This window comes from Quercus lobata, chromosome 8 (genome assembly GCF_001633185.2).
Source record: "Quercus lobata isolate SW786 chromosome 8, ValleyOak3.0 Primary Assembly, whole genome shotgun sequence".
In the NCBI taxonomy this organism is placed as follows: Eukaryota; Viridiplantae; Streptophyta; class Magnoliopsida; order Fagales; family Fagaceae; genus Quercus; species Quercus lobata.
The window spans coordinates 57,508,515-57,521,619 of NC_044911.1; the positions used below are offsets into that span (position 1 = coordinate 57,508,515).

A 13,105-nucleotide genomic window follows, 5' to 3' on the forward strand; every position below is an offset into this window, starting at 1 on the left:
AACTAAATAGATATTTCTTTGTGGGTTTTAGTTAGATCAATTAAAAAAAATTGATGATTAAATAAGAGATTTGAGGTTCAATCTCTACTTATATTAAAAACTAAATAATACCTTGATAAAGAACTATCATCAAGAATATGTTAAGGGTAACGTTATAAGTTAAAAAAAAAAAAAAAACACCTATTTTGTTTGGTTGGTAGAGTGGACAGTGGAGTGCTGCACTGGTACTACCTGCCAGAAACTAAAATGGACACTTTGTTTGGTTGGTGGCTGGTGAGAGGAGTGGTACTAGAGCTGTGAACAAAACATTCAATTGTGTCGGTTCATCATTCATGGGCAATTAACTAATTACAACAAACTAAAGGGACTAAATCACAATATTGCATAAGAAAAGGGAGGGGTAAATAGCAAAAAATATGATTGAAAGGGAAAGCCAGAAACTTCGTAGAAACCACCCCCCCAAAGACTCCCAAAAAGCAAAAGTCAAGAAAGGAATTTAAAAGTGGCCTTGCTGGTGGTGGCCAAGTTGAGGAACACGACAACACGAAAATTGTTAAAAAAGATCAGAACTTATCTCACAGAGAGACAGTACACGTGTCACAATACTATTTGACCAAAGTCAGTGGGCCCCAGACGTAGAAAAAGACACACCATACCCCCTCAACCACGTTTTAAAAGTCAATATTATTGAAAATATAAAAAACCAATAATACCACGCACTAGTGCCATATAGAATAGAAAGAAGAACAAAGGCCACCGAAATTATAGTTATAGGTAGACTGGTAGAAATCAAATATAGAGATAGAAGCAACCACGCAAAAAGGCCACAAAGCACAAACCCTAGGCTTTAGGTTTTCGATTAGATTCTCTCTTCCTTTTTCTCTGTTTGCTTTTCTAGTTCTTTCTTGGCGTTCACACCAACCGCTTCTCCAAAAAGTAGTTTCCAGAGCTTGACCAAGCCAAAACCAAACTCGATCGCTTCTCTTTCGCTCTCTCTCTATCTCTAGGTAATTTCTCGCTAGCTCCGATTGTATCGTTTTGTGAATCTATTTCTGGTCAGCGATAGCGTGTTGATTTTTCCTAATCTCAGGTATTTCCTAGAAAATATTTCGGATCTGCTTTGTTTATTGTTGGTTTGTTTAAATATGTAGGTCAGAGTTGTTATTACTTGATTTAGGACCCTGATTTGTGAAATCGGGTGAAGAAATTTTGTAGATTTGAAATATGGTGTTTGTTTGTGTAGAAAATATTTTTTTAACTTTAGTTCTTAGTTTTGGGTTTCCTGTGGAAATTTTAGTTACAGGTAAAAACCGATTCTTAAGTTTCAGGTACTTTCTGGAAATAATTTCAATTTCAGTTTTTTTTTTTTTTTTTGTTATATTTTCCTGGGAAAGTATTTTTTTAATATTTGATATGAGTAGTTCTATATGTATTTATGATTTATAATATTTTGGTGTTTGATTTGTGAAATCGGATGGTGAAAATTTGTGGATCTGTTTTTTTTGCAAAGAAATTCAGAAATTTTTTTTTTGGGGTACTTTCTCTCTTTTGAAAATTTTTGGAGAAAAGCGATTCTTAAAATATTGGATGCAATTGTTCTATTTAGGCTTTTAGGTTAAGGCCTAAGAGAATGGATCTTGTAGCATGTCTTATGGATCCAAGTATATTCTCTCTCTATCTTTTTTAATCCAAGAAATTTACTTGTGTTTTATGGATTTATTTTCTCTTTTTTGCTTTGAAAAGTAGATCTGTGTTTGATTTTCATTTTTAGATGATCTGCGAGTATAGCTTTAGATTACAAGTCACTTGGTGTTTTGCTATAAGATCATGTGTTGAAATAATTTGACGGTTCTGGATTTGTACTTAATTATTGTGTGATAATACTTTGCTTATAGAAGAAAATCTGTTCGGATTTTATTATGATCATTGACTGACAATTTAGTCGCTTTTGGTTGAGAAGTTGTGACTGAATTTTTATCTGTGACAACTACAACTTGGGTTTATTAATTAAGTTATGGACTACATCTATAATTATGTCTTCACCCCTCTTGTTGTAATGGGGTTTGTTTAATTTGACCATTAGAGTGTTCATTCTGGACCAATTTATGAAAGCGTAGCTTTTGCATTTATGTTTGCAGGTAAATTACTACTTGTTATCCCGTCCAGGAACAGTCTACATAGCTTAAAGAAAATTTCAGGCAGATGCAATTGTGTGTATTGCCGTGCAGGAATTGAAAGCAACTTTAGCAATTTAAAGCAAGAAATTGTTTTTGGGTTAAGATAGAGAGAAGGATTATAAATTTCGCCAATCTTGTAGCTATGCCTGTCTCTGGAGACAAAGAGGTTTATTTTCTGTACTAAGTTTCTGCTTAAACTGGGGAGTGATGTAATTTTTCTTGTTTTGAGTATGTGATTAACTAATCTTTTGTTCGCAGACTGGGGTTAAACCTATTTCCCGGCAGTCTAGTGATTATATTGCAGGTGTTCCTATCAAGAAGAGGAGGTTCCTAATGTACCGTCCTCCTTCACCTCCACCTGAAGAACCATCTGCGGTTCCTGCAGAGAATGATTCGCGAAAGCAGGAACAATCTAGCCCCTCTCAGGGGTCAGCTATATCAAATGCTAGTGTTGTAACCAGTTCTGGTATATCTGATGCAAACAACAAACCTGTATCTGAGGAATATAAAGGCAGTTCTGATGTTATGAGTGTTACTGTAGCCCAAAGCAATCCCAACTACTCTACAGTCAAAGTTGAGGAACCAAGCAAAACTCACTCTGGTTCCTTGGATGACATGGAAAGCAAAGACAAGCTTGTCGCGGCCGAAAAATCTGCAAGCCTGGTAACTTTGGGAAAATCAAAGTTGCAGTCATCACCAAATGAAGCACTTGCACTTAAGTTGGGGAAAGAGTTATATAGCAAAGAAAAAGCTGAAGGGAAGTGTAAAGCTGAAATTCCTATTGTTGCGGGAAATACTGACTTGACATTAGGATTAAAGGAACATGTTTTTCCAGCTTTAACAGGTCAAAACCATAATGTGAGAGGCCAGAATCAAGATAGTTTAGAACCTGGTTCACTGAATTTGTCTTTAAGCAAGGGAAATAACAGCATTCAGTGTAAAAAGGATGAGGTTGAGTCGAAAAATGGTGCACAGCAATGTGGTAATAGGGCAAACTGGGATCTGAATACTACAATGGATGCATGGGAAGGTTCTGCAAGTGAGGCAGCTGCAGTAGGTCAAGTGTCTGCTGGTGGGTTTAATACTACTGATGGTACACATGATATCAAACCTTTGCTATGCACAACTGGGTCGATTGGCACTGTTATACCTTCTAAACAAAAGAGCCTTGTAGCCAGTGAGAACATAGCCAAATTGACCTCGTCCAAACTGCCTAGTCAACAATTAAGATTGTTTGGCATAGACCCTCTTCATTTAGGCCTTAGTCCTTCTAGTCTTCAGCAACAGGTAAGCCTGGAACCGTCCTTATCTAGCAAAGAAGATTCTGGCAGGATTTTCCCCAATATAATCTTGCAAAGATCAGTGGTGCCACCTGGCAATTTGAACAGGGTTAATTATAGGACTGTGAAATCAGAACCATTTGACGAGAGCAACAAATTAGTGAATAGAACAACTATAGCCAATAATCTTGGATTATTAGATAATAGGACAGTAAAGCGTGAATTAGCTGAGCAGTTCAGTTTTGATAAGGTTTCAAATATTAGCGCCATGAGAGTAGTTGATCCTGCACCCATAAAAATGGAACCATTTCACGGGGGTAATGTGGAAGCCCCCAATACATTAGAGGGGACATCTAGACAAGTAGATAAACAGGTGCTACTGGGTTTGAGTGATCATTCTTCTGCCAGGGCAATCCCTAAAAGTGCACTGTTGTCCTGCCCTGCAGGAGAGCCTTCTTGTTCAACAGAATTGACTATAGCCATGGATGTTGGAAACCACGGAGAACAGTCCACCTACACCAAAGAGGCCCATATTAATGGGGAGGTTGTACCTCAGGAAGCATGTGAAAGGGTGCAGCAGGTTGCTTCAGAAACAGCTGCTATCTCTGTGGGTCATGATGGTATAGAATCAAGTACTTCTTGTATGATGGGTACTGTAAGAGCTGAAGATGGAAATGCTGATGATCCTGAGCAGTGCAGATTGAAATCCATAAATGAACAGCCCCCTGATATGCGAGGAAGCGAAGGTTGTGTAAGTGATGAGGAAAAAATCAATATATCAGCTGATATGCTAGAAGAAGATTCTTATGGTTCTGATTATGACTCGGATGGCAATCATCCTTTACCTAAGGCTATGGATACAGAACAAGGTGGAGAAGAAGATTATGAAGATGGTGAGGTCCGAGAACCTCTACTGCAAACTGCAGTCGAGGATCCCATATGTGAGAAACAGGAAGTTGAACATGTTGATCATGGTGACTCTGATAATAACAAGATGGACATTGTGGGTCAGCAAGGTGATGATCATCCATCTTCATCCCATGTTGAGGAAAAAGATGCTAAAGAAGATCCTGGGCAAACAAATAACAAAGAAAGTAGTGATTGTGTTGACACATCGAAGGAGGTATATGATAACGGTGATACTAATCTTACATGTTTGCAGGAATCATTGACAGATGAAAAACCAGCCAGTGGAGCTGACATTAAGAGGCCCATTACGGCCATTAGAAGAAATTCACTTGATCAGTCAGGCAGTACAGATTTCCCTGAAGAACAGGAGGCAGAATTATCATTGGAGCGAACCACTGAAGGAATGCAAGCTACTACTTCTACTTTTACTCAGGGTTTAGATGACAATGTTAACAATTTTGACTTAGTGGAGGAGAAAGATAGTATGACAATGATGGAAGCATCTGCAAGTGGTGATGATGCTGCTAAAGATGTTAATAGTGGTGGTAATCGGAGCCGCATTATTAATTTGTCTCGAGCTTCTAACGTATCACCTCCTGGTAATACAAGATATATTTCAGACAGGTCATTGGCATCACTACCTGGAAGAGAGAGATTACTGGATGTACCGCTAGAGGGAGATAAATTTTATCCCCGAGGGAGGTGATTATTCTATTTCCTATGTTTTAGTTGTTTTTGAAAGTTCCTTTATAAGGGTAGTTGTATTATCATCTGATCTGTCTACCTTTTAACTTTTTTCAGAGATGAATTATACATAGATGGTTCCCACAAATTTTCAAGAGAGAGGCATCAAGATCAGTCACCCAGAAATTCTAGATTAAATTTTGTGCGTGGCAGAGGGAGGATTACTGGTAGGTTAGACCCTTTACGTAGGGACTGGGATTCTGACCGTGATTTTGCTTCAGAATTTTATAACGGCCCATCAGAGTTTCGTTTCCCAAGAAATAAATATGCATCTGCTGTTGTTGATGCAGACCTTGAATATAACAGTTATAATATTGCACCTGATGGACCCTTTATTGGTACTGGTCGGGGAGGGAGGAAGCATTTAGATGATGAGGGAGCAATGTTTCGCCATATGTCCTCAAGAGGGCGGTCTCCTGGAGGGAGAAATGGGCTTGCTGCACGTGGCGGTGCACAAATGATTCACAGAGGTCCAAGAATGAGTGAAGATGGTTCTGAAGTGGTTGGGCTGAGGCATAGTGAGAAGTTTATGAGCGTTTTTCCTGATGATAACATGGATCCGATGTTTACACGCCCCCAACCTGCATATGAGGGAGTAGATGCTCATTTTGCCCGAGGTGGTAGGAACTTCTCTTCTGTTCAGAGAAGGGGTCTTCCTCGAATTCATTCAAAATCTCCAATGAGATCCAGATCTCGTTCTCCTGTTCAATGGCCATCTCCAAGGAGAAGATCCCAAGATGGATTTGGTGGACATCCAGAATTGCCTCATCGACGATCTCCAATTTACAGGGTGGAGAGGATGAGGTCTCCTGATCGCCCCTGTTTCCCTCCAATCATGGTTAGAAGGAATGGCTCCCCACCATATATGTCCCGACCATCTAATGATTTGAGGGATATAAATTCTGGACGGGACCATGGTCATCCAAGATCTGTCATTCCCAATAGGAGTTCATCTGGTCGGATTTTATACAGAAACAGGAGATTTGATGTTATAGATCCCCAGGAAAGGACAGATGGTGATGAGTTCTTCGGGGGGCCCATGCATGCTCGACATGAGCTTGGTGTTGATCCAAATGGTGATGAGAGAAGAAGGTTTGGTGAGAGACGGGGACCTGTCCGTTCATTTAGGCAGCCATACAATGGTGCTAATGGTGAGAATTTCCATCTTAATTCAGAGGATGGGCCTAGGCCTTTTAGGTTCTGTCCAGAAGACAATCCTGAGTTTCATGAAAGAGGCAACTTGAGGGATAGGGAGTTTGACCGCAGGATTAAGAACCGGCCAGGAAATGCCCCTAGAAGAACAAGAAGTATCGAAGAGCAGGAAGCAAATTTCAGGCAACCATGGCATGATGCTGGGTTTGATGAGATCTCCAGAGTAAAGAGAAAGAGGGATTTCAGATGTGAAATTTAAGTGGAGTTAGGGACTTGTAGACAGAGCTAGTGTTGGCAATTTACAGTGATCAGGAACATTTTATTTGCTCAAAGCACAAAGGAGATTGCTGTTCTGTTTGCTGATGTAATCAAGTTCTGGCAGGAACATATGACGCTGGCTTTGTATTTTGGTTACGTTTGGTTCAGGACTGGATCCTCATGTACATAGCTGGGTTCTTCTGGCACCATTGTGGCTAAGTCATCATGAAACTTGTATTAGTGATTCCTACTGTTTTGGGCACCAGGGTCAGTGTCAGTTTTTATTTACTGAGTTTTTTACTGCATAAAAAAACCAAGGAAGTGTTTCTGTGACTTCTTCAGTGGAGATTACCCTTAAATATCATAAAGTATCTTCAACTGTTGACTTCGGTGCATGGTGGCCAAGAGCAGGTATGCAGAAAGGAACTATTAGAATTTAATGTTTTAGCCATCAAGGACTAATTAATAATGTCACTAATTGCCTATAATTTGATCTGCTGCTTCACATTCTTCATTCTGTGTTATGTGAATAATAAATCCTTTAATTTTTTAGGGAGGTATACATTTAAAGAAATATAAGGGCCTATTGATGCAGTTTCTGCCATGGCACAGAAGCTTCTATGAAGTCCCTTATGCGATCTACTTCAGTTTAAATATAGAAAAAAGGAAATTTGCAGGCTTTTATGCAGCTTCTGTATAATTTTAAGCTCATAGCTGGTTCGAGTTTAATTGAAGACATTGGATGATTAATTCTGTCCTGGAGTGGACTCTTTTGATATCTTCAGCTAATTCTTGAATGGATGGCTGGCCATGTAAACATTGTCTATGAAAAAAGTGTTCTTATTGGCTAGGTTGGCGAGATGGAGCTACCACACTTTTTACCTCATTCCAAGTCTTATCTAATATCTTCCAGCTAGAGGTTAGTTGTTTTTATGTTGATTGCTCTCAAGAAAGAGTCTTGAATCTTCTTGGGCACTTTTCATCATTGTTTCTGCTCCGTTTATAGCTCCTATGTGTGACTGTTTATCACTGGAAAGACAGGTGAGTGCCTTATGTTTGTGTTGGTGCCCTGCTGAGTGCTTCCACTTGACAATTGTTGGACAGTGAGTCTATTTCAAAGTTAGTTAGCTGGTGGGAAGTATTAGGGGTTTCATCTGTTAAATTTGAAGAACACAGTCAATGTATTACATTGTTTTGATCCTCCACGTTTGTTGGTACCTTGTATAGCATGCAGTACTAAAAGACTGTTGGAATGAATAGGTTGGAGATTTTAAATAACCCTTTGAATGTCCGAATTGTTATATTGGCCTTCTTTGCAAGGGTTGCTTGAATAAGTGAGGATGGATTTATTTGATTTGAGTGCATCTGCAGAACAAATGGCCTTTGATTAAGTCTTGGATGATGTAGGACTGGTGCTATGTTTTATCCAAGTCCAGAACTTAGATAAGCTTATCATGCTCCTTTTTTTGGTTCAGCATCCAGGTTGAAGTTATTACCTATAGTCATCTTCTTCGTCTGTTCTAGTAGTAGAGTAGTAGTAGTAGCAATGATGCTAATAACAGTAGAGTAATAAATAACTGTAACAATAATTATAGAAGTTGCAGGGGAAACAGGGTCCAATTAAAGATTAGAGCTTGCACATGATCAGGGATTTGTTTGGAATTTCCTGCAGCAGATTTTGATGACCATTGCCTGGGGGATTAGGGGGTTTATTGTACCTGTCCAGTTTGAGTATGCATGTGGATGATTTTTCAAGTGTTGACGAATTATAGATAGAAACCAACCCAAAAATTTGAAATTGAGTGGAGGAAGCCATGAGAAAACAGCCAAAAATTGACTGGAGAAAGTGAGGGATACTGCAGGCAAGGACATCTCTCATGGTTTCAAGTATGTGTTTTACTTTCCCTCAATGTTAATAACAGCTGCTAGAGCAACCCCTGGAAATGATTTTACCTATATACATGTGGTTTTAAACTGGTAAAGATATCAGACAAATGAACATGTGCTCGTAGCAGATTTGGCTTGCTGCCATTGCAGTGTGCGCGACATGGACATTAACCATGTTCAAAAGAACGTGTTCAAAAATGATTGCGTGTTACTGTCGTGTCATGTCCTGTGTCCAGTTGAGTGCATAGCAACAGTGGGCTTGTGTCCGGTTGAGTGCATAGCAACAGTGGTCCGAAGCGAAGCCTTCCCTGCTAGCTTGGTAGCAAGTCTTGGTAAATTTGGTGCTGACTGTTTGACTTTGAGGTGATATTAGACTTTAGTCGGTGGATAGAATTTGAGGTCAAGTTAGACCAAACCTACAGGCGGCTACAAGCTAGCTTGGAGATAATGATCAGGAGTTTTTATGTTGACATTGACTAATGTTTGGGGTGTTATAAATTGATCTAATTAAAATTGACTAATCTTTTTCCCCAAAAAAGAAAAAGAAAATTTGACTGATCTTTAACCTATAAAATAAACTAATTATATAATAGGACTTGATTTGATAATTCACTAATATTTTTTTATCAATTTGGATTGTTATGTTATGCACGATGCTTTTTAATATTAATGACAACCCAATTCTAGCGTTATTCATGGCTGACAGCCCAGGTGACATTTTAGTAACCGACTTGTGAGTGGTTGAGTTTTCAGCGAATCACAATCAATTCATATGGGGCATTGTTGAGGACATTGATGAAATATAAATTCGTTATTATCTTCACTTTTTATTTTTTTCATTATAATAACAACTAGTTAACTCGTTGAATTATATAAATGAAAGAAGTATCGGATATTACCGATATCTAAGTATTTTACACGTTATGTCATATATATGGTGTGGATTCAGTCTTACGGTACTTGGTATCTTGTTGACCACGGTCGCTACGCGCATGTACCCTTTAGACTTTAGAAACGTTGACAGCAAACTAAGAGCTGTCCAGTCAAGCACCCGAGCCAAATGGATGAGTAGCAAGTAGCAAGTAGCAAGTAGCAAGTAGCAAATAAGTTAATTTTTCTGAGCAACAGCAAATAAGTTAATGATGCCATTTTAAAAAAAATAATTCATTACATTTGAGAGTAAAGATTTGAACTTGGTATCTTTAATTTAATTTTTAATTTTTTTAAAAAAATTAGCTGTTTAGTAACAAATTTATGTACGAGTGATTGAGATAATAATAGTAATAGGCTGTTTGGATTGATGATTTTTATAATTCATAACTCAATTTCATAACTTATAACTCAAAAATGGTGGGACCCATAGTTAGAAGTTTGTTTGACACCCCATAATTCTGTTTCAGTTTTTTGTTTACATCACTCAATTTTCTGATTTTTGAGTTATGAGTTATGGAAACTGAAAACACATTTTAGCTGTTTTCAGTTTTCATAACATTGTTTTCAATGACATTTTTGTAATTAAACACATATGGAGAAACCCACTAGTCAGGTCAGTCATACCTTTTGACCTTCGGTTCTTTTTTTTTTTTTCCTAGGTTCTGTCTTCAATTCTTCCTTCTTCTTTTTTCCTTCTCCTTTCACTGGGTTCAAGTTTCTGGGTTTCTTTTTCTTTTCTTTTCTTTTTTTCATCACTGGGTTCGGGTATGGGGCCCATAAATAGCTGCACCGAGTGACAGGTATGGGGCCCATAAATAGTGTGAAAAATATTGAGTGATGACAAGTGAGTGATGATGCCAAACGGATAGGGTATTTTAAGTGATGAGTAATGAGTGACGAAAATTGAGTAATGAAAAAAAAGCATCCAAACAAGCCCTAAGATATTTGATTTTTCTACGTTACTAGCCACACGGATAGACCTGTACGCCTATAATCCTATTCTCCTAAGCCTCTGTTTGATTAAGATTAATTTTTAGCATAAATTCTGTTTACCCAATTTAGGTTCCTTTTAAAAGTATAGTTGTACTTTATTATACGAGAAAATGAAGGACTGGTTTGCCTCTAGCAGCCCTGGCCAGTTGCGTGACTCGCGTGGGTATTTTAGCAGCTTTAATAATTAAATTGGGGCATAAAGATGTCTGGTAGGGTTTCTAATTCTATACCTATATAAGTAAAAGACGCAGCAAATATAGGCCTAGTCCCACTCCCAACTGATAATAATATCACCGACGCTCTTAGTAGTTAATAAATCTTAAAGATGAACGGTTTGGAATTCGATCTGTCTGAGTTACGTCTACAATATTTTCACAACAAATTATAGGAGATTAGTTGTTAATAGTTCAAATTTGAACCTACCATTAAGATTATTTTTTTATCCCGATAATAACAACTAGTAACAATTTGGCATTTAGAATTTGTTGTGAAAATGTTGTGGATATAATATTTCTCACATAAATAAAGAGAAGCCATAGAATACAATAAAATATGGAATAATATTAATTTGTGGTGACATCTGAATTGGACTCATTTCTGGGTAACATCATGATTCATTAACGCATCGTTTGGGATCATCTGATTTCGTCGCTTCTTCTAAATGCCAAAAAAGGCTTCTGACTTTTGAAAGTTTGAGAATTGAATCTTTGGAATGTTCATTCAATTAATTTATGCAGATTATTTTTTTCTAATAAATAAATAGAATTGTTCTTTAAAAAAAATTCTCAGTCGGCCATGGTGTATTAACATACTGCAATAACTTAACCGAGTTTTATTTATTTATTTATTATTATTTTATTATCCGGTTCCAGTTTCTCATTGCTGGCTTGCGATCTTTGTGAGCCACGGTCCATTGGCATCAATACTATTTCTGATTCTTTTGGACTAAATTAATGGTAAGATGTGAAGCGATATTGGGCTTAGCTGATTGTTACTATCGGGCCTCGTTTCTCGCTAAATTGTATGACCTTTGATATATTGCACTAACGTAGATTCCTCTTTTTCTTCTTTTTCTTTTTTAAGGAAAAGATTTATGCTTGCTCTTTTAAATTATTTTTTTTATTCGATTTTTTTTTTTTTTTTTTTGTGAAGAGGGGATTTAGCTGGCTAGTTGTGGTCCACTTATTTTCCGTTATAAAATAAATTGAGTAAAAGTAAAGTGGTACATTCAAACTTTTTTTCTTTTTTTTTTCTGAATGGCAAACTTTTTTTTAAAAGCTCATTCAAAGAGATAAAATACAAAAACCTACAATAAATTAATTTTCACATAAATATTAAATTTCGAAAGAAAAAATAAAATTGGAATTATATAATCACATGTTGTGTTTTTTTGTTAGCGATGGATCTAATACAAATACAAGTTGGGGTATCTCTTAGTAGTTACTAGTGACAAATTGCATCAAAAGAGGACAATGGTTAATTTAAGCGTTCCTAAAAGCCTTGCTAGATATAAAGATAAGTATTGCTTATGAAAAGTATAAAGTGGTAAAGAGGGAAGCAGGAATTGATGTCTAATACGCTAGGTAGTTAGATATAGGGTATATAATAAATTATATAGCAAGTTGGATTGAACGATGGATAAAATAATATTTTTATGCTTGATAAGACAAGGGGCATGGAAATAGGGACTTGAATTATGCAAGTCTTTTAAGGTCCGTTCATTGAGATGATGGAAAGTTGGAATAATAGAAAATAGTGCGAGGATATAAAATATTTAGTTTTTCCTCAATGTGTGTTTGGTTAGAGGGATGGAAAAATGTAATAATGAAAATCTTTTTTGTTTGGTTGTAAAGAAAAGTGGAAGAACAGAAAATGTAGTTTGTATAAATTTATTATTATGTCTTTAGTACGTAATATGTAAAATATAATTTCTTTATACTCGTTAAAGAATAAAAGAATTTTAACTATTAATAATCAAAATTAATAAAATAACATTATATATAATATAATATATTAATTATTTGGATAAATTCCACAAACCACCCCTGAGGTTTGGGTTAATACAAACCAGGTCCATGAGATTTCAAGATTGACCACTTTAGTCCCTAAAGACAATTTTGTCCCTAAACACCGTTAGCCTTTGTTAGCTTCTCTCCTCTCTCTTCACGGTAGCCTCTGTTAGCTCATCTCTCTCTCTCCCTTTGTGAAAATGCAAACTGAGCAATGACAAACCCAAATCCAAAAAACCCAACAAACCCTCACTTTTTTTTCTTTTTTTTGAGAGCGGAGGCCCTTCAATGTCCAATGCCTCCATCTCCTTACCCTCTCAAGTCTCACCACATATCAACCCCTCTCTCTCTCTCTCCCTAAATAAAAATTGATCAAAAAAAAAAAAAAAAAACCAGAGCAAGAGAAACAAGAAAAAAAAAATGAAGCAGAGTTCACCTGAGGCGGTCTCATTTTCATCCTCTGCACCCGTCCAATCATCGTCATCCTCTACCATAACCACCACCTCAGCCAACCACAACCACCACCTTAGCAACAAAACCCAAATCTAAAAAAACCCAACAAACCCACCACGGCACCACCATATCTTAACCCACAACCACCATTGGCCACAAAACTCAGCCAAATCCATAGCAACAAAACACATATCCTTCAACAAAACTTAAATCCAAAAAACTTGTAGTAAACCCACCACTCCATCGGAACCCACAACCAACCCCACTGCAAATCAAACTCAGCCCATGGATCCATTACTTGAGTCCACAA

General features: G+C 37.2%; 1 protein-coding gene across 4 annotated transcripts; it reads left to right on the forward strand.

Annotated features, from left to right (window-relative positions):
- The first annotated feature begins 727 nt into the window (after positions 1 to 727).
- Positions 728 to 7,874, forward strand: LOC115956031. Of its 4 annotated transcripts, XM_031074484.1 has the most exons (6): positions 728 to 1,007; positions 2,139 to 2,343; positions 2,436 to 5,068; positions 5,168 to 5,277; positions 5,401 to 6,931; positions 7,074 to 7,874. In XM_031074484.1, exons 2-5 carry the CDS (start codon positions 2,320 to 2,322, stop codon positions 6,519 to 6,521), a joined length of 3,888 nt encoding a protein of 1,295 aa, XP_030930344.1. In that variant the 5' UTR covers positions 728 to 1,007; positions 2,139 to 2,319; the 3' UTR covers positions 6,522 to 6,931; positions 7,074 to 7,874. The 4 variants fall into 4 exon arrangements, with proteins under 4 accessions (XP_030930344.1, XP_030930342.1, XP_030930341.1 ...); XM_031074482.1 differs by having other exon boundaries at positions 728 to 1,090; positions 5,168 to 6,931; XM_031074481.1 differs by having other exon boundaries at positions 5,168 to 6,931.
- Positions 7,875 to 13,105: the final 5,231 nt, after the last annotated feature.

What these genes read in the sequence shown, in the direction of transcription:
- LOC115956031 (XM_031074482.1), top strand. Translation starts at nt 2,320, where the DNA reads ATGCCTGTCTCTGGAGACAAAGAG. An exon ending in CTGTCTCTGGAGACAAAGAG is followed by an intron (nt 2,344 to 2,435) that starts GTTTATTTTCTG and finishes TTTTGTTCGCAG; the next exon opens with ACTGGGGTTAAACCTATTTC. An exon ending in AAATTTTATCCCCGAGGGAG is followed by an intron (nt 5,069 to 5,167) that starts GTGATTATTCTA and finishes AACTTTTTTCAG; the next exon opens with AGATGAATTATACATAGATG.